Source organism: Acipenser ruthenus, chromosome 3, assembly GCF_902713425.1.
Source record: "Acipenser ruthenus chromosome 3, fAciRut3.2 maternal haplotype, whole genome shotgun sequence".
Taxonomy (NCBI): domain Eukaryota; kingdom Metazoa; phylum Chordata; class Actinopteri; order Acipenseriformes; family Acipenseridae; genus Acipenser; species Acipenser ruthenus.
Genome location: NC_081191.1, coordinates 84,307,101 through 84,329,226, shown reverse-complemented (window position 1 = coordinate 84,329,226; position 22,126 = coordinate 84,307,101). Strand labels below are relative to the sequence as shown.

Genomic DNA, 22,126 nt, shown 5'->3' with positions numbered 1-22,126 from the left:
GGAGACAGGTATATATGCTGCTGAATGACCCGACTGGAGAGCTGAATGTAGCTTTTAGGTTTCGGGTGGAGGGTAACGATTATGTAGTGTTTGCTTCTTCTGATACAATGAAATGTTTTAAATGTGGCCGTAAAGGGCATATTGCAAAGAACTGTAAGAGGACTGAAGGAGAAACTGAAAGTGAGGGGGAAGAAGTCACTGAGGTGAGAGAGAGCGTAGCTGAGCTGGGGAGCCAGGCTGAGGGACCTTCGGATCGCAGCACTGCGGAGAGTACTAGAACGGAGAGAGAGACTGAAAAAGTCAACCCGGGTGTGGTTGAGTCTGGTATGGTAGATGGGGAAAGTGAGTTGCAGGAATCGTCTAAAACACCTGTGGTGGGGGTGGTAGTTGACGGACAGGGTGGTGAGGGGAGAGAACAGATTGAGGAAAGCTTTGCACAGAATAAAGGTATAGTTTTAGTGTTAGAGAAGGAGAGGGAAGTGGGTGAGTTTAAACTCCCCAAAGGGAAAAGAAAGGCTAAAATTAGGCATAGTTTTGTAGCAAAACGCAGCCTTGTTTCTGAGGATGGAGTCGACCAGGCTGATGGATTAGTGAGTGAGTTAATATCTGAGAGAGTGGATTGCGCTCAAATGCATTGCGCAACAGGCAGTGGTGGCGATTTTAGTGAGGACGGGGGTAGTGATACTGACTCATCGGTTAGCTCTGATCTCTCGGCTAGTCAGCAAGCGAGAGGGGGGTATAGTGCTGAAAGCATACGGGCATTTTTAAGTGCTATTAAAGGGAAAAGAGGGATTGAAGTTATTGATCACTTCCCTGATTTAAAATTGTTTTTAAATTCGGCACAACAAATTAGACGTAATGCAGCTGTATTGGGAATGGAGCAAAGGGAAAGAGATCAGTTAAAAAATATAATAAGTAAAGTTCGTGCCTCTCTAAAAAAGTCATAATGGATAAGTCTACACAAGCATTTTTTCTTTTTCATGTCTACATTTTTATTAGTGTGTGTATTTTTCCTTTAAATTCTATAATGCATACTCTTAATATAGGAACTTTAAATGTTAATGGGGGTAGAGATTGTGCAAAGAGAGCAGCTCTGTTTGAATATTTAACCCAAAAGAGAGTTAACGTTGCCATGCTCCAGGAGACCCATACAGATGATAATAATAAATCTGAGTGGATTCAGGATTGGGAAGGGGAGGTTATTTTTAGTCATGGAACGAATTTTAGTGCTGGAGTTGCCATATTATTTGCGAAGGGGTTTAAGTATGACTCTATCAATGTAAGTGAGATCATTAAAGGACGCTTGTTAAAAGTGCAGGTTTCGGTAGAAGGTAAGAAGTTAGTATTTGTTAATATTTATGCACCAAATGATGGGAGAGAGAGGGTGCTGTTTTTTCAGACTCTCAATGGAGTTATTGCCCAGAGTCAGACTGAAGAAGTGGTTTTATTAGCTGGTGATTTTAACTGCACAGTTGACGACAAGCTAGACAGAAATGGTCCAGAGCCTCATCCCAGGTCAGTTAAGGAGCTGGTCACTGTTTTAGCAGCGCAGGATATGGAGGATGTGTGGAGAGTAATGAATCCTGATGTGAAGCAGTATACCTGGGCTAAGGGGAGTGATGGGAATATATGTTTAGCTCGATTAGATACGTTTTATGTTTTTAAGCATCAATTAAATTGTTATTCTAAATGTACTATTCACCCCACAGGTCTATCTGATCATAGTTTGGTCAGTTTGAATATGATTATCCCTATTGCACGTGTTTATTCGTCTTATTGGCATTTTAATACTAAACTTTTAAAAGACAGTCATTTTTTAAAATGTTTCAAATTCTTTTGGGAACGGTGGAGGAGGCAGAAAAAGGCATTTTTATCAATAAGGCAATGGTGGGATGTGAGTAAAATTCAGACCCGACTGTTTTGTCAGCAGTACACTATGAATGCTACAAAGAGCACTAGTGAGGTGATGAGAGAGCTGGAGGAGGAGATTACTGAACTCCATAATGCACTGGAGACCACATACAGTGACAGGCTCTATGCAGATCTGAAGCTCAAAAAGAGGAGTTTGGCTGAGTTGTTGGACTCACAGGTACAGGGAGCATTGGTACGTTCAAGGTTTTTAAAGCTTTCCCAGATGGATGCTCCAACTCAATACTTTTTTGCATTGGAAAAGAAAGTGGTTCAGAGTAAAGCAATACACTGTCTTAGAACAGTGAATGGTCAGTTGTTGTGTGAGCCTGAGGCTATCAGGGAACACACTGTGGGTTTCTTTTCACAACTGTACACGGCAGAGGCTGTGGATGGATCTGAGGGAGCCAAGCAGTTCCTCCAGGGGCTAACGCAGGTTCCAGAAGGCGAGAAGGAGAAGCTGGAGAGTGCACTGACGTTGCAGGAACTTTCTAAAGCTCTGGAAGGGCTCAACACGGGTAAAACACCCGGAATTGATGGAATACCTGTTGAGTTTTATAAAACTTTCTGGTCTGAGTTGGGAGGTGACCTTTTGGAAGTGATGGAGGAATGCATTGTGGAAAATGAACTGCCACTGAGCTGCCGGCGCGCAGTACTGACTCTGCTGCCTAAGAAAGGGGACTTGTGTTTTATTAAGAACTGGAGGCCCGTAAGTATTCTTTGCACTGACTATAAAATCTTGTCGAAGGCATTGGCAAACAGACTAAGCGGAGTAATGAGCACTATTGTGCATTCAGACCAAACATACTGCGTACCAGGCCGAACAATATTTAATAATATATTTTTGGTGCGGGATTTAATAGTTGCCTCCAAGCTCTTTGGTTTTAAAGCTGGATTGCTCTCTCTGGATCAAGAGAAGGCTTTTGACCGGGTAGACCACCGGTATCTTTTTGATGTTATTAGGTCATTTGGCTTTGGTCCCAATTTTTTGGGAAAAATTAAGTTGCTCTATAGTAGCATTTTTAGTGTACTTAAAATAAATGGTATATTATGTGCTCCTTTTAAAGTTCAAAGGGGAATTCGCCAGGGTTGTTCTTTATCGGGAATGTTATATTCTCTGTCATTTGAACCCCTGATGGTAAAATTGAGAAAGATATTGATTGGGTTGTCTATCCCTACTGTGACAATGGAGCCTGTTAAGGTGGTGGCTTACGCTGATGATCTTGCTATTTTAGTAACAAATAAGAGAGACATTCAGATAATAGAGGAGAGCTTGAGGGTATTTGAAAGAGTGTCCTCAGCTCGGGTAAATTGGGACAAGAGTAATGCCTTTTTAATGGGAGAGTGGGAGGGCAGCAGACCACCGGATTTACCATCAGGGCTTAAGTGGAACAGGGAGGTTTTCAGATATTTGGGAGTTCACTTGGGAGAGCAGGGACTGGCTAAAGAGAATTGGGAAGGAATACTGGATCAGGTGAAAGGTCGATTGGATAAATGGCGGTGGCTTCTAATTAAGCTTTCATATAGAGGAAGAGTTTTAATTATTAATAACCTGGTCACATCAATGTTGTGGCATAGATTAATGTGTGGGGATCCCCCTCCTTCTCTGCTGTTGGAAATTCAGAGAGTATTGCTGAGTTTTTTTTGGGATGGGCTGCATTGGATAAAGCAGGGGGTGCTATACTTGCCTGTAGAAGAAGGAGGACAGGGATTGATGGATATAAAAAGCAGAATAACAGCTTTTAGACTCCAGTCGCTTCAGAGGCTGCTGTACTGCCAAGAATCACTACCCTGGAGAACAGTGGCTTTTGCTTTTCTTCGTTTAGTAGGGAGGTTGAATTTTGATAGGCATCTGTTCTTATTAGATGGTGGAAAGTTAAATCTCTCGGTCTTGCCTGTTTTTTATAGGGGGATGCTGAATGCTTGGAAGGTTTTTAGAATTAACAGAGATTTGAAGTCTGTAGGGATGTATTGGTTGCTTGAAGAGCCTCTAATTTATAATTCAGCATTAAAATGCAATCTTTTAGAATCAAAGAGTTTTGTTTTACTTTTAATTTCCAGAGGAGTAGTGAAGGTCGGTGATTTAATTAATTTTGATAACCGAGCCTGGAAAACTGCAGAATTGCTAGCAAGTGAGCTGGGTGTGAGATCAGTGCGTGTGATGGAGGGGTTTTTAGTGCAGTTGAAAGCGGTTTTGCCTGCAGACATGTTAAAACAGATGAGTCAGTTGTTCTTAGGAAAAAGCCAGCTGGAGACAGAACCGCCAGAGTTGGACCTGCAAGTTGAACCTGCAGTAGGGCAGACCACTGATACCCCGGGGCAGATCCTAAAGTTTGCAGAAGGATATAAGGTTCAGTTCGGGGGGATACAAAAAAAAGAAATGTATCGGATGTGTGTGAAAGTGTTGCATTTTCAAAATTTAAAGAACTTGCCTGATACACATTGGCGAGAGAGGCTACAGGTAGAGGACTCCATCACCCCTGCATGGAGGAATCTCTATAGATCACCAGTTCCTAAGAGAGTGGGGGATCTACAGTGGAGAATATTGCATACCATTGTGGCCACCAACTCATTTCTCTCCATCATTCAGCCGGGGAGAGGAGATACATGTCAGTTCTGCTCAATAAGGGAAACAGTTTTTCATTGTTATTTATTTTGTGGTCGGTTAAAGCCTTTGTTTGAGTTATTGAATGATTTGTTTAGTGAATTGGGTCTGAGTTTTACTCAAACTACTTTTATTTTTGGGGTGAAGAATGCTAAAGGAAATAAAAATCTTTGTCAATTGGCAAATTTTCTACTGGGTCAGGCAAAAATGGCAATTTTGAAAAGTAGGAAGAATAAAATGAATGGAGTTTTAACTGATGCGGTAATACCTATTTTTAAAGTGTTGGTAATCTCAAGAATTAAAGTTGATTTTACTTTTTATAAATTGGTGCACCAGCTAGAAAAGTTTCAGGCAATTTGGGCAATTGGGGAGGTGGTGTGTTTGGTGGAAGATGATAATTTAAAAATGTGCTTGTAATTGTTGTAATGGAAGGTTTGTATGGATATTTGTGCTATTTGTTTTGTAATGTTAATATGTTTCTGATTGATTGAAATAAAGGATATTAAAAAATAAAATATCTATCTATCTATCTATCTATCTATCTATCTATCTATCTATCTATCTATCTATCTATCTATCTATCTATCTATCTATCTAGTAAATACCTGTCATACAGTAAGAGAAATAAGTCGCCAAAGGAAGGTAAAAATGTCCATTTCTCCCGACGTATTTTGTTGCAGATTTTTGCAGACCCCAGGCACTTTTATCCACGCATATGTATATTACAGGGCATCCAAGTTTAATGACAATTAACTTGTTTTGTCAGCATGGAAATATACTAGGGATCACACTTATTGTGACGTCTATATTATTTAAATCAAACGATTTATTTCTGTTTTAAAATGGAACATTTGCCTGTAAAAAAAATCTTTCTTTATATAACCTACAACCTTCAGTTTGTCAGTGCTACACGAACTCGATTCTCAGGACTGTTATATTTTTTATTATACAATTGTTATACAATTTTGCTATTTTCGTAATGTGTGTGTGTTATAAAGTAAAAAAATGATATCTGAAACAAAAACACATTGGAAATGTGAAAAAATGGCAAGTTATCAAATTAGCAAATTAAGTTTATTGTGCCAGAAAAAACACAAGCCGGGGGGGGGGGGGCAGGGTGAAACTTTTCATTGACCCCGAATTTCTGCTAATTATTTGCCATTTTTAAGATAGTTCATCAACAAAGAGATCCAGAATAATTGGAAATGAGCTACAAAGAATCACTGTCGCATGTACCCAGGGCTGGATTAACCCATCACTGGGCCCTAGGCAAGCATACACTTGCGGGCCCCCTACCCCTGAACAAACAGCCACACACACATATACATACATGTATGTGAGTTGGGTTAAGTAATTCAACAGCCTGACTGGTCCTAGAAGCTAATCATAGATTTGTACACTTGAATGCGGCTTTGAAACCCTAAGTTCTTTGAAACCCTAAAGATCTGCTGAAGATTATCTAAGGGCGCTAATGGCCAGTGCCTGTTAACTTTGTAACTCCAGCATCCCGAGAGGAGTGAGAGAGAAAAGAGAGAGAGAGAGAGAGAGACTGCTGGTTCATTGACCTACAGCGACCTACAGCCTCAACCATCAACTAGTACAGTAAAAGGCCGGCCCTGGGTTTTATTTGAATCCCTGTATACACTGTTTGGTTTCCTATGATATGTAAAAAATAAGTATTTTTATTTCCACAATTTTAAGTTTTGCCCACAGTGCTTCCAGTGCATTGTTGGAAACAGGTGGAAACAGGAAACAGGTGTCTTATCCTGTGCTTAAGGTTTCTGTGATTTGAGCCACTGTTGCTTATCTGGTTCCTAGTAGCTGATTGATTCAAAACATGTACAAGTTGAATCGTAAAGGATCCCAGTGATTTCAGCCTAGACTACTGCAACTCCCTCCTGGCTGGCCACCACCCGTCCGCTCATCCAGAAGTCCGCTACTCACCTGGTGTTCTCTCTGCCTCACTTCTCCCACGCAACTCCACTGCTCCGCTCACTCCACTGGCTCCCGATCACCGCTCGCATCCAGTTCAAGACTCTTGTACTAGCTTACAGATGCCTTGACCAGACTGCACCCAGCTACCTCCAGACCCTCATCTCTCCCTACACCCCCACTCAACCTCTCCGCTCCTCCTGCACTAGAATACTGTCTCTACCTCCTCTACGCTCCACTGCCTCCAGAGCCCGCTCCTTCTCCACCCTCGCCCCGCAGTGGTGGAATGACCTTCCTACGGATGTCAGGACTGCCCAGTCCCTGACCACCTTCTGGCGCCTCCTCAAGACTCACCTGTAGAACTCCTCTTTTTTTCCCTATGGACACTCTTCCTTAAATGTGCTTTACATGCTCTTATCTGCCCCCTATTTTACTGCATTTAATCCTGTACTTTAGAGTACTGTAATCTGTCAAGTGTTATTTAATCTGTAGTATTTTGTATTTAATTATATCCTGATGTAACTATCACTGACACTGGTGTGATTCTGGTTTCTGTGGGTTAGGGTTAGCTGTCTTCAAAAGACTTCACTCAAGTCCCCCCATATTTCTCTCTTGTTCTAGGCTAAATAGTTTCAGTTCTTTAAACCTATCTTCGTAGCTCATTCCGTTGATTGGTCTCTGTTACGCTCTCCAGGGCCACAATGTCCTTGGTACTGTGATGACCAGCTTCGGACACACTACGCCTAAGTGCGGTCTCACCAGTGCATTATAAAACCTCATCATAACCTTGTTTTGATTTGTACACTTTTGGCTATATGCCCAAGCATTCTGATTGTCTTTTTGATTGCTCAGGAAAGTTGTGAAATTCCTGAGAATGTACTTTACACAATAGTGGCAGTCCAATGAAGTAGCTCTGTGCTCTTTCCCTGGTTTGCATAATTAAAAAAAAATAAAAAATGTATACCCAGTTTCACTGGCCCTTGCATTCTTTGTTGTGATATTGTGTGATAGCATTGCTTAATATGGCAAGCACAATTATCATGTAGAGATATCTCAAATTGCATTAAGATATCTTGAAATATTTAGAGATATCTGCAAATAATTTGCAGATACCTTTAAATGAATTTGAGATATCTGTTAAATAAACCATTTTGAAGATATCTTAATTTCATTTTGGTATGCCAAACTGTCATTTAGAGAAATCTGGAAATAACTTTGTGTTAATTTAGAGATATCTCTAAATCATTATAAGATATCTGGAAATAGGGGCTCCCGAGCGGCGCATCTGGTAAAGGCACTCCGAGTGGAGTGCAGGATGCGCCCTATAGCCTGGAGGTCACCGGTTCGAGTCCAGGCTATTCTATTGCTGACCGTAGACAAGAGCTCCCAGTTGGCCGAGCACCGCTCATGGGGGAGAGGGCTTAGGTCGGTCAGGGTGTCTTCGGCTCACCGCGCACCAGTGACCCCTGTAGTCTGAGCTGAGCTGCGTTGTCCTGGCTGCAAGGTGAGTCTGCAGTGTGAAAAAAACCGGTCGACTGACGGCACACGCTTCGGAGGACAGCGTATGTTCATCTTGGCCACTCCAGAGTCAGCGCAGGGGTGGTAGCGGTGAGCTGAGCCTAAAAATAATTGGCTATTCCAAATTGGGGAGAAAATGATGAAAACAGTTGGTGACTACTAAATTAAAATAAAATAAATAAATAAAAAAATGGGGCCCATCAATGGGGAGATCCTCTTAAAAAGGTTATTTCATAGGTAGTCATCAGGAGCCAGTAATTTTGTTAGTCTGTTGTATTGTGGTTGTCAGCCGAATCTTCTGTTCTCTTTATTTTGTTTGGTTATTGGTTTGACAATAGTTAGTCGTCAATTAACAGCATTATTGACATATTTTTTACTAGGTTTCGAACCAGTTTTTTTTGTTTGCTTGTTTTTATTGTTACTTTGGACGTTATTCAAATTGTTACGGATCCATCAAAATTTCAAACATACTGCATTTCCAGCAGGATACGACAGAAGGAACTATCACAGCAGACTTCATGAAAGACAACTGGGTGAGACCAAACCCTTTTGTTTGGTTCCAAGCTACTGTGGAGTACGAATGTTTGAATGGCTGTTCATGGTTTTTTGTTTTTCCTTGTTATCGGATTCCCTTTGTTTGTGTTTTGTTTGAACTGAATCACTTCCTTCCTGGATATATATATCTAGGGTTTCTGTGACGTCACAATTGGCCAAGCGCCGCCCGGGTGGGGGGCAGGGCTTAGGTTGGCCAGGGTGTCCTCAGCTAACCGCACAACAGCGACCCCTGTGGTCTGGCCGGGCGCCTGCAGGCTTGCCTGTAAGCTGCCCAGAGCTGAGTTGTCCTCCGAAGCTGTAGCTCTGAGGTGGCTGCATGGTGAGCCTGCAGTGTGTAAAGAAGCGGGTGGCTGACGACACATGCTTCGGAGGATCTTCGCCCCTTCCGAGTCAGCGCAGTGGTGGTAGCGGTGAGCTGAGCTTAAAAATAATTGAACATTCTAAATTGGGAAAAAAAAATAATAATTGGCAACTACTAAATTTAAAAAAACAAAAAAATTACAATACTTTATTGGCATTTGTCTTGTAGATGTGGTGAGGCGAGTCCACCAGTATTTTTCTTTTGTGTATTACTAAAATACTGGTTACTTTACAGATGTGCGTTTTGGTTTTTCATCGCCTATAAAAATTAATTTCAATCAACCCTGATTGATGAATTATGCTCCCAGTTCCCTGGAACTTTTCACATTTTGCTGTATCTATTTACTTGCTGATTCCTGGATGTTTGTTACATTTTTGAGTCAGTTTAAACTAAGGAAATCAGTGACTGCAGGCAGGCAGGCAGCCCTGTGTTTGTATGATGCCCCTGGGAAGTTTAGCCATCTGGGGCACACGCTGCATTTAAACTAAAGCTAAAACTACATGTGCATTAGTGCTAGAAGTTTATTGTACATTTATAGCTGCTGGCGAGAGGTCTAATGTGACTTTATCAGTATGTAGCATTGTAATTGCTTTTTGTTAAATTTCCTTTACTGGTTTATGGTGTTTGCAATCATTCTGATTGGTTCTGGTTTTTGTCACTCCAAATTAAGATTTTATAATTTCTCCATCTGGTTTTGAGCTGCTTAGAGTTTGTCTAGAAAATTCTATGTGTAAACTGACTTCCGCTATTTTTTTTAATCATGTGACAATATCTCTGTCAATATATATGTGTGTATATATATATATATATGTCAGTATAAGATTATGGACAGTCAGTGTTACACCTCTTTTCACATATAGGGAGGGTGTTTGAGGGGACACGGCACAATAGTAAAATACAGTAAGTCTATATTGAAGTACACAAAGTATGGAAGGCTTGTTCAGTTAACAACTGCTTTGTTGATGTTTTATGGGCAACAACCGTAAATTAGTATGGTGTAATGCTAATGTATGCAATACTGCTTATTTGAGTGGGATACACCTTCAAACAAAAATGTGTAAATCCACCAGAGGGGGCTCTTCAGTCAGACCTTAATGGGCTGTTCTCTAAGGCCCTGTCCACATTACATAACCGATCTCGAGAACCGTACTTGAAACCGCTCTATTAATACAGCTCAAAGCGTCCACACTGAAGTACTGTTTCATGTTTAGTCGGGCTTAATGCGTCCACACACCATTAGAATAGTTCAGTTACAATTCCCAGCAGCACAACGAACCGTGGAAATTGATACGATAGTATCCCACCATGCACTGTATTTTATTTTAAAATAATGTGTTATGCCCCATATTAACAGAGGTCCATATTGCATAAATGAAATATAACAAGTAGGGCTTGAAGTTTTCAGGTTTTATTTTTAATCAGGTGAAGTCCCTTTAAACAAATTGAGCTGATTCTGTTTTATAATTAAACTCAGAAAAAGCTGTTAATTACAAAACAATCTTTGTTTTTACCTTCATATCTTGCCTGAGCCTAATTCTGGTCCTCTTAATTTTATTACAAATTATGTAATTTGTTCATCCCCGATCCTACTTTTAACTCGCATTTCATTTTTGCAGTCACCTAATTTAACTTTGTGTTTTTGTTATTTTCCACACTAGTTTAACAGAGATGTCCTGACAGATTTTTTGAAGCATAAAAAATGAATACTTAGTGCGGAGTGTACACTGACAGCAAGTCCTTCAGGCGCCTGCTCTGAGTATTTCGCCAAACATACCACAAAGCATTTTGGGATATTGGAGGATACACAAAAAAATGTAGTTTGGTATTGATAAACCGCACTACCTGATGCGATCTAATTAGAACCGGACTGAGACTACCTCCTGAGGTGGTCTCGAGTCCGGTTCTCGAGTACGGTATTAAATGCTGCGTAGTGTGGACGCAAACCGTATTTAACACTTTTAAGCCGGCTTAAATACAACTAATATGCTTTAAAGGCATAGTGTGGACAGGGCCTTAGCTACTGTAATACTGGGTCCTATAAGTTTAAGGGATGGTGATCACTACTATACCATATAAAATATGCCTCAGTATAGTGCAGTATTTATTTTTCCATTTGTATTAGATACAGTACACAAATCCACACTCTGATCTTATTAACCAAACTTTAACAAAATAAACTGATTTTGAAAAAAAAAAAAAACATTTGATTTATTAAGTAAAGTTTTATTAGCAAGCAAGATTTTTAGACTGTGATGGTCAAGAAAAGTTTAAAGAATACCAAACTTAAATTAATTAATCAAAACAGACTTTGTCAAGGGGCCACTGATTCCTTTTGGTAACAAAACCTGCAGTAAGGTTTTCAACATATGTTATACAATCATTTGGTAAGGTGCAGTAGTAGTTCACCTTTAAAGCGGTAACGAATGGGCTGCTGGCATATTTTTATTTATTAAATGAATTATTTTTTTAATTTTCCAATTTTCTCCCAGTTTTGGACTGTCCAATTATTATTCAACCTGGCTCACTGCTGCAGCCCCCAAACTAACTCAGGAGAGACGAAGACGAGCACTCGTGTCCTCTGAAACGAGCAAGCCCGCCATGCAGCCATATCCAGAACTTACAGCGTTGGAGGCCACGCAGTTCTGAATTGAGTACAGGCCGGCCTGCAGGAGCCCGTCCAACCCACAGGGGTTGCTGGTGTGCGGTGAGCCAAGGACTCCCCAGCTGACCCCTACCCCGCCCAGACAGCGCTTGGCCAACTGTGTGCCGCCCCCTGGGAACTCCCATCCATGGTCGGCAGTGGCATAGCTTGGATTCAAACCGGCGATCTCCAAGCAATAGGGCGCATCCTGCACTCCGGTGGAGTGTCTTTACCGGATGTGCCACTCGGGAGCCCCCAGCTGCTGGGATATTTAACAGAATTACTGAATGTGTTTAGCTGTAATTTCAATCTGCTGCCATGCTCCCAGGTCACCCTGCAGAATCCTCAGCCAGCTGAGCCCGTCAGATCTGGTACCTTTTACTCAGCTAAGTACCATCTGCTGTCTTTGAAAATGCTGTTGTCTTTATTTCAGATTTTTTAGATGGCTTTCTGACAGATGAGAACATGCACAGTTTTACACATTGCTGCTTGTATGCAGACAATTTCATAAAATAAACCATCTTTACTTCCATTAAAAGTTAACCTGCTTGAATTTATACAACCCACGCATAGATGTCACATCGTGAAATATTTGTTACAGCATACTTTTGTCATTCAATCCACAGAACAGAAAATCATTTTGTTATTTTCATTGTACATGTTATGTATATAGAGTTCTCTTTTTTAGTTTAATTCCGACGGCTCTTCATTTGAAAACTAATTCTCACCTGTCAGACAAAAAAAGTACCGGATATGGGATCCGGTGTGATCCGGCACAAATTAACCCCTGATTTATTTCATCAGATGGTGTTTTTTTTTTTTTGTTTGTTTTGTTTTAATGCAGTTCCCAATGTACTCTTCTGAAAAAGCACAACTCAGTTTATATGGATCATTAAGGAGAGATGCCATACCATTGTGGGCATGCTGCATCTGAAACAGCTGGCAACTGCAGACGTCATACTGCAACTAGGTCAATGTGCCTGCAGGGAACTGGAGAGCAGAGTTTACATCTTTCCTGTCCAGATTTGGCAGATGACTGAGATTCCTTTGCCTTCTGAGGTTTGAGATGGTCTATCAGACATCCCTGTAGCCAAATGCAAAGTGACAAGGCAAGACTAGCCCTCACTGACCAAACTCAGCCAGGGGGAAATTCAAGAATACAAAATTGTAAAAGGTCTTGAAAAAAGTTATTTTAATTCAAGATTTGGGGATAAAGGAAACAATGTTAATTTTATTGCCATTATTGAAAGTTTGTGTACAATTGAACATACTGATTTGTTTCTTGTTAGTTAAATCTTTTTTTCAGGTTTTTCAATTCTGATATTATATTTTTATTAATATTGCTGTTTGCTTGTTTTTGGTATAGCAAAGATAATTTGAAATGGAAGGTCTTTAATTACCATAAGAATATGAATTAATACACATATAGCTGGTAGTGTGCTCCGAAGCAGAACCAGACACGGTTCAATGGAAAATTGTCCAATGTTGCATGAGAGCAAGTGAGGAGCATATTAGCGTACACAAGATGTATCAGAACAAAATCTGTGAAAGTCACAAAATATATGAATTGCCCCTTGATTGTTTATAGTAGTAGGATAAGATCAATGTGTTTGACTCCCAGGTTGACAATACATTACAGAAAGCAAATTTAATTCTATGGGGCAATTGCAATATAACAAAAACAAGTTCTGCCTCTAGCTATAATGTGTGATGGAAAATGAATTTTCTCAAGCAAATGTCTGTACAGTCAGTCAGCTGGCTGCTGAACAAAGTACTTGTATTCATTGTGGTGTTCGAAGCTGATGGCAGCCTGCCACTGCACTGAACGTATTTCAAAGCATGCTAGAGCTTGCCCTGAGATCAGTGCACTGTTGCTTTATACTTCTTTTCTCGAATGTACTTGCCAGGTCTCTTTTTTAATGTTATTATTTGAGTTTGTCCCCAGCATTGTGATTAGTTGACTAATACCATTTTAAATTCCATCACCAGATTCTGTTAGTGCACTGTGTAACCTAAATGGCCAGTGGGTTGGTAACATCTCAATGGGCCTAGGCTTGGAGCTTTTGCAACAAATTGGGATAGATGAGACAACATCATACAATCTATTAAAGGTACCTTGTGTAAGTGATAATTGGCTAAACAGAAATCCCATGCTATAGGTGAGATTGGCTTGCCATAAGCTCATTTTGCAGAGTAGTGTAATGTAATGTATGCACCCCAAATTACTGCTGTATAGCGAGAGGACCCCAGGCACGTTTATCCAAGCATATGTACATTACAGGACAGTTTAATGACAATTAAGGTATTTTGTCAACCTGGAAATATACCAGGGAACGCACTTATAGTGATGTCTATATCATTTATTTTAAATGACTTATTTCTGTTTTAAAATGGAATTATATTTGCCTGCAATATATATATATATATATAGTGCCTTGCAAAAGTATTCAGACCCCTGACCAATTCTCTCATATTACTGAATTACAAATGGTACATTGAAATTTCATTCTGTTTGATATTTTATTTTAAAACACTGAGTAAAGAATTAAAGAAAAAAATTAAATATGGAGTACTTACCACACTCCTCTTCCTCAGGTTCAGAGGTTTTCGAAGATCACTTCATGTCTGTATCAGAGCACTCTCTGACAGCCTCAACCTAGGGGCTGATCAGCCCACTCTTTCCTCTATCGGGCATCCCAGCAACATCTGAACAAGTGCCTTCCAAGCAGGATACCTTACCACTACCTGCTGTTCAAAGAATTAATCCTTACCGATCCAAGTGGCTCCGAACTCATTTGGATAAATGGGTATCCAACATCGAGCGAGAGAAGCAAGGTTCTGCAACTTCAGTATTTTCCTCCATTCCTGCCATAAACACAGTGTACACATATGTGCAGTTTCTGCGGGGACGCCCATTCAAAATCCATCTGCCCAGTAGCTCCAAAATGACTTTCCTCAACACTCATAGTCTGTATCTGGATTAGTTTAAGTTTATGTGTCGTGTGAATACAATTGTATAGTTGTTAGAGCATTTTGAACTTGAATAAACCAAAGCATTTGCCTGGTAATTTGTGCCAGCAGGATATGTGGAAATGCCAGATTTCTCCTGCATAACCATTTACCTTAAGAATGATTCACATGGTCCTGACAAGCTTATTAGAGAAGCTGCTTCTTTTCAGGATCAGTTTGCTTGTGAGATTCATGGATGTGTGAAACGTTAACATTTGTTTTTGTTTATTTTTTTACCTTTACAGGTTTTAGTTGAACCGTCCTTATGACCAACATGAGCTGGAGCTTTCTCACCCGTCTTCTGGAAGAAATCCACAACCACTCCACCTTTGTGGGGAAAGTATGGCTGACTGTTCTTATCGTCTTTCGCATTGTGCTGACAGCAGTCGGAGGGGAGTCCATCTACTCGGACGAACAGACCAAGTTCACATGCAACACCAAGCAACCTGGATGTGACAATGTCTGCTACGATTCCTTCGCCCCCCTGTCCCACGTCCGTTTCTGGGTCTTTCAGATCATCATGATCTCAACACCTTCCATCATGTATCTGGGCTACGCCATCCACAAAATCGCCCGCTCATCTGAGGAGGAGAGGAGGAGGTTCAAGAAGTTCCGGAAGAAGCCCCACACCATTAAGTGGAAAGCCACCCAAACTCTGGATGAGGTGCTGGAAGAGGAAGAGGAGGAGCCCATGGTCTATGAGGACACACTGGAGGTGCATGAGATGAAGCCAGAGAGCAAAGTGCAGGGCAGGGAACAGGTGAAGCACGACGGCCGGCGTAGAATCATGCAGGAAGGACTGATGAAGATTTATGTCCTCCAGCTTCTGGCCCGAGCTATTTTTGAGGTGGCTTTTCTCGGGGGCCAGTATCTTCTATATGGCTTCAAGGTCAGCCCATCGTACATCTGCGCCAAGAACCCCTGCCCTCACCAGGTGGACTGCTTTGTGTCCAGGCCCACGGAAAAGACCATCTTCCTCCTGATCATGTACGTGGTCAGCTGCTTGTGCCTGTTGCTGAACATCTGTGAGATGTTCCACTTGGGTATCGGCAGCATCCGGGACATCATCCGCAACAGGAGGAACAAGGGCAAGCGCCCGTCCTACAGCTACCCCTACCCCAGGAACATTCCTTCATCGCCCCCTGGGTATAACCTGGTGGTCAAGTCGGATAAACCCATCAAGATCCCCAACAGTCTGATCACACACGAGCAGAATTTGGCTAACGTGGCACAAGAGCAGCAGTGCACCAGCCCCGATGAAAATATTCCCTCTGATCTGGCTAGCCTGCACAGGCACCTCAGGGTTGCCCAAGAGCAGTTGGACATGGCCTTTCAGACCTACAACAGCAAAAAAGATGCACAGCCTTCAAGAACCAGCAGCCCGGCCTCTGGCGGGACTGTGGTGGAGCAGAACCGAGTCAATACAGCCCATGAGAAACAAGGGGAACGGCCAAAATCCAGCACAGAGAAAGCAGGGTCTATCATTAAAGATGGAAAGACGTCTGTGTGGATTTAACTGTACATTCTGTACTTTTACAACTTGTTTTGTAATGGACTGTGTTTAAAAAACAACAAAACAAAAAAAAGGTAACAGCAGTTTTCCGAGAGCTATTTAAATGATGATGTTTGTGAAAAGGATTGTTTTTTTAGGAACCCAGTGAATAGGGCATTAGGTTTTGGAGGAGCCTGTAAAGATTTGGATATGGTGACATGCAGAGTTCTTGAGTTGAACTCCTATCAACCATCAACAACTTGTATGTAGCACTTCTACTGCCAAGACATCTCAAAACAATGTACAAAAGAAATGCAAAAATTGAGATTATCTACCAATGCGACCTATTAAAAGCAAACTGCAGACATTTTTTTGACATGATAGTGCTACCACAATAACACACTACCGTCTAACCCGATTAAGTTTAAAACCTATTTTTCGCAAATATTTATACACTTAAACGGAGTATACAATTAAGTGGGTTGGTGATCTGCAATTCCAATTAATTTAAAAAAAATGGAGCCTTCAATCAGGCCAACAATTAATTGTTTTACTTGAATAAGAAAACACAGAATTATCAGTTTGGGGTGTAAAAAAAAAAAAACAACTGGATGATAGTAACTTTTTTTCAGATTTATTGAAGGTTTAATAAAATGTAAACATTAGATTAGGAAGACTGCTGTTACCTTTCTTTGTGATGGATTAGAACCATGAGAGTTCTGGAGTGTATTGTCAAAGAGACTTGTCGTCATGGAGACAGAGTGCTACTGGAACAATGCTGTCGGCCCTGAACGCTGTTTATTAGAAATCATATTGTCAGCACCAGTCAAACAGGAAATCCTTCAACTTGCTATTTTAAGGTATTAGGTGGATATATGCCACTATTGCTCCTACACAAGGGTAAACATAATTCATATAATGAAACTTAGGATATCTCAAAAATGATTGTAGTGCTGGCTATATTATGGTTCTTTGTCTGAATGTGTCATTTAGCTACTATGTCAGGTAAATGTAGAACCCACATTTAATATTCATAATTCTATCCAAACACCCCAATTTGATAGCATTTTAATGTGAGGGAGACCTTACGGTAAAAGAATAAACTCACTAATCTAACAGAATGGATGGTTAGGCTTACTCTAGATCTGACACCCTGATGCCCTCTACTGGATGCTGGATTTAGTATTTATTTCCTATGGCTTGTAAAGACTCTTTTTATGTTAAAATAAAACCAAAATGTCTTCCACTTATGCAACACCTTGTACTTTTTCATGTATTTACTGTGGGGGTTTGATGCAGCACTTTTCTTCCAGAGCTCTCTGTCGTGTTGGCATTTTGAGTTACGTTACTATTACTACTGCCTTTTGTACATATGAAACTACCACGTGCCTTAACCTACAAAGATAAAGTTATATGCTGTGTATATAAAAATACAGAATTCCCCGTTTTTATATGTAATAATACACTGCTGTGGTTTGTTTGACAGTGACAGAGTACTGTAATGAGTATGAAACCCAAACTAGTTTGATATTTAGACTAACAGAAATAAATAAAGTCTATCCCATACATTATATAGCCTTGCCCCAATTTGTTTTAAGAATAATAATAAAAAAAAAACACATAAATGGGACACATTACATTGACTGAGATGGCACAGCTGGTGGTGTTGCTATTGAATGCATTAAACCATGTGGTCAATATTTTCTAGAATGTATCCATAGTTAAAATGTAATTAGGTATAAGCTGACACAAAACTGTTGAATTCATATTCCACATTATTTATAAAACATAATTATTCATCATGAATGGGTGCCTATTTTAAAGTGTGGCATTAGTTTACATTTACCTGATTTAAAAATGGTATATCAGTCCTACAAAAAGCTATAAAGGTGCTTTTAATTTAAAGAGCCCGTATCAGAATTAAACTTACCTAAAAAAAAAGTGTTGTGTGTTTTGGTATTCTTTTGTAGGGTGACCTGAGCAATACTTTTGTAGATCTGATAAAATAAAAATGCTAAAATTGTTTCAGGATCAAGATGATTTTGCTGCTAACCTCTACTTATATCACAGTAGGAAGAAACCTGTTTATATGTGGTCTAGGTATTTAATTTGTTAGTTTTGGTAATGTATCAGTAATAATATGTTAAACACTTTACAAAGGTACCGTAGGTATTATAAAAACTTTTAATGGTTAATGTATATAAGCAAATAGTTGTGTCTGTGAGTGCAAATGCAAACAGCAACTCCATAGATGTTTACATCTGCGATAACACACACAGTAGAAAGAGAGCGTGATATAGCAGGTCGTTGTGCTCGCTTCAGCAAGTGAAGTCAGGCAGCTGAGTCCACATCATTTATAAGCATAGCCACCAAGCTAATTACACAAAGCTGTTTATTATTCAGATAAAATAACTGAAAGTTATTTAATGTGAACAGAAAGCTTAGGGGAAAAATGGTCTAACAGAAGTCTAATACATCTCACAGGTATTGCAGTAACCTATAGAGATGTGATACTGGCTCTTTAACACAGGAGTTGTAATCGAGGCTTTAAGGGGAGATGTAAATTTTTTGAATTACATGCTACAGATTCCTGGTATCGGATCACTTCCTATGGTGTAGGTTGCATGGTTTGAACAGCAGATTATGTACCAGAAAGTAACAGCAAATTATAAAAGTAATAAACTTGCATATCTGCATTATAACTGCAACGGAATGTTGCACCAAAGCAGGCAAGAAAATGGATGTTAAAGCCTGGATTAGCATTTGTATGTATAACTTCTTCCCATATAATTGCAATAAATTATACAGTATATGTGACTATAATCCAGGTCTGGCAATGGAACATGCAACAAGCAGTGTGATTGGTCGAGCAAGGTTCCAGCTGTCTGTATATTGGATGGATACAGACTGTTGGAGCCTATCGCGTATTAGAAATCACTGCGCTGCCTCACAGAATTTACAGTACTGGTAGCTGCCATCTTATTTACAATTAAAGAGGTACAATAACTATAAATCTGACCAACTACTAGCAAAATCCCAAAAGTAGTAAATAGACATGAACAATTAACTTAATGGAAGATAGCAAAATGGAAAAAAAATACAAAAAAAAAATGTTATCTTTCAGGACTGTCTGAAACAGAAACAAATTGTCTCAACTGTGGAAAATGGACATCTTAAGAAATTGTAATAAAATACTAAGGGATTTCTATGGAAATGTAAGAAATGCCCAAGGAGAATACAAAATGTCAAGCTACATTAGTCTCCGAGCTGGAATAAACTGCTATCTGAATGAAAAAAAAAAACTGGGGGAACCTGTCAATATTGTAATGACCCAGGGATTTGCAATGCAGCAGGACTTATTGTCTGTTCCGTTTGGACTGAATTAGAGAAAGCAGAATCATAGAACGTCGCCCACTACACAACCATCACGGGGAAACACAACCCCATCCCGGGATCAGCGCAATAGAATGAAAAGGGGATCCCCCAGCGCAACAGAATGAAAAGGGGATCCCCCACCCCCACCCTACCAGGGAACTCAGGGCTCAGGGGGGTGCTCAGATGTCCAGTCCCAGGGCTAGGGTAAGCTATTGCATGCCCGGGGTTGGTGGACGCTGGTGGGGGGCGCATGTAGGGCTCAGGGGGGGTAGTAGTTTGAGCAGAGACAAGAGCAGAGCCAAAAAATAAAAAAAATATTTGAGAGAGTGAATATTGTAACAGGTTAATGGTAGATTTACATAGTTAGTTTATTTTATTATTTTAGCGTGGACCACAACTGACAGTGGTTCTGCGTTAATAAACCATGGATTTGAGCAAGAAAACTGCCTGTATGTGAGCCTGCTTTTATTTTCACCCAATGCTACAATATACACACTCCCCCCGACTTCATCACTTTAAGTAATGTCTTTTTAGCGGTTTGTAAACGCTAAAGAAAAACACAAAAAGACATCTCTGCACATTATCCACCCCTCTCTGACACAGACCTCGAAAAAGTAATGAAATACGAGATGGCATTGAATCAATATTTTTCCTCCCGTCCCTCTGTTCTGCTGAAGCAACAGTGTCTTGCACTGAGAGAAAAATATATATTTCAGTGCCGTCTCAATACCACCTCCTGGTGGATCTATTCAATGCCAATGTACAATTCAACACAAAAAATAAATAGTTACTTATTTTTGCACATTTCAATTATATATATTTACTCGGCTTTAAGGGCTATTCACACTGTAGCATTTATTCGCTGCGTTTTATCAATGGTAAAAAATCGAACCTATGGAATTGAATAATAACTTTTATACTTGAGCGTAATTGCTGTGAATAAAATGCGAAATTCGCATATTGATTGGGTGCAAGCTGCTACATGGTTACTGCTCCGAAGAAGAGAAAGAAAGAGAAGAATGTGGATTCACCCTATAATAACGAGCAACGGGAAACCCTAGGGGAGTACCAGCATCTTGTGCAAGAGCTGAAATATACTGTATATATTTATATAATCTCAACAATGTTATTGGCAACAAAATAATTGTTTAAACAAAATTAGAAGCACAGACAGGACTACCAAATGCAATCATTTCGATGATGCATCCTGATTTTATTTTTAATGAACAATACAGTACACTCAGGAAGATGGTACTGTCAATGCAGATGTAACGTCACAAAGCACAGACAGTGTTTTACATTATTGGGGGAAAATATACACATATACTAACATATATGAGTGACATAAAACCGTTTTAATTTGCTGTAAATACAATACCACTTACCTGTGTATGCTACTGGATATAATTAGATGCGTGATTTTGTTTTGTAGTTCAGTCTATATTTAATAATGGGCCGCGGTATCTCATGGCATGCACTTTCTAGAAGCTACACCCGAACATTTAACAAAAAACCTGTAGTCAAAACAGTGTGTTTATTTTAACATACCAATACTGCTTACTTTCCAATTTCCACAATTTCTGTTTATATTCTTTATTGAGATATTTCTTGTGCTGCTAATCGTAAAGAACAAGATATTCTGCACTGCTATAATCAGATGTTCTCCCATCTTGCCTGTGATATTTTTTTCAAATCCACTGTTTGACCTGGATTATAAATGCAATATGGTCCTTCAGGGTGTCCATATACCTCAAATATACAGACTTCTTGGGGGTTGGAGGCACTCGGCTTCACCTCGTGTCACAGAACATCCCAAGGCGTCTGTATGTTCGACGTATACGGACACCCTGTCAGGCCTTATTGCATAAATCTATGGCATATAACTTGCAGGAGTTAGACTGAATATTTATTAAAAAGCATTAATTTTTGAAAAATAAAACATAATCTGTGCTTTACCTACCTATAAGGTTTTGACAGTTAAAAGTTGAGTTGAAGAAAAGCTCTTTCTGTTGTATTGATCTGCTCTTTAAAAAGCTGTCTAGTTCCAGCTTGTGTTTTATATTTTCTTCCTGTTGAATCAATACCTTCATGGAAAAAGACTCAATTTTATGTTTTTTTAATTGTTATTTTGATGTGGAGATTATCTTGACATTTTAAACATGCTTCACAAAACACATTTTGGACACAACGTATTCAGTTACTTGGGTCTGTATTTGTCTGCCCCCCGAAACATGCATTCCATTTTGTATTCTCTCATTCTGTTTCCTCATGCTGCTTCTGTTTCTGTTAGCTGCATGTTGATTGGCCGAACTTTCATTCTGATCAGATTTCATTTTGGCATGAGTCACAAATCTCCGCCCATTTCGCTTTGTGTCAATCGTTGATCAACGAGAGAAGACTTTAGCAATGCAGTATTATTATCTAGTAATAATTTTTTTCTTAAGTGAGGCTGAGGATCTATCTGAAATATTCAAAACGAACATTGCTGCACATGAATTTGAAGGCAAAAATCTCCAAAACTCCAGATGAAAATGTAAAATAATACTGTATGTATTTTATTTTATTTTATTTTTTATATGTCAGTGTAAAATAACAAAGCCCTGCTGTCTGTGTGTCTTTTTTCTTCTCAAATTTCCAGGCAGAGAACATTGTAATAATGTACGTTGTAACTGTAAGGGCCCTTGAGATATTCAAGATTTTTGTCCTTCTGTTCATCTACATGTTATTGTG

General features: G+C 39.8%; 1 protein-coding gene across 8 annotated transcripts in view; it reads left to right on the top strand.

The window, feature by feature from the left end:
* The window catches only part of LOC117394834 (gap junction gamma-1 protein-like), a 33,416-nt gene extending 16,140 nt beyond the window's left edge, over positions 1 to 17,276 (top strand). For 6 of the 8 annotated variants that reach the window (XM_059017752.1, XM_059017721.1, XM_059017702.1 and 3 more), the window contains one exon: positions 14,775 to 17,276. In XM_059017752.1, coding sequence (XP_058873735.1) covers positions 14,795 to 16,045 — 1,251 coding nt within the window. In that variant the 5' untranslated portion in view covers positions 14,775 to 14,794 and the 3' untranslated portion in view covers positions 16,046 to 17,276. Of the gene's footprint in view, positions 1 to 13,509; positions 13,632 to 14,115; positions 14,356 to 14,774 lie in introns of all 8 variants that reach the window. The other 2 variants (XM_059017737.1, XM_059017730.1) reach the window with 2 other exon arrangements.
* Positions 17,277 to 22,126: the final 4,850 nt, after the last annotated feature.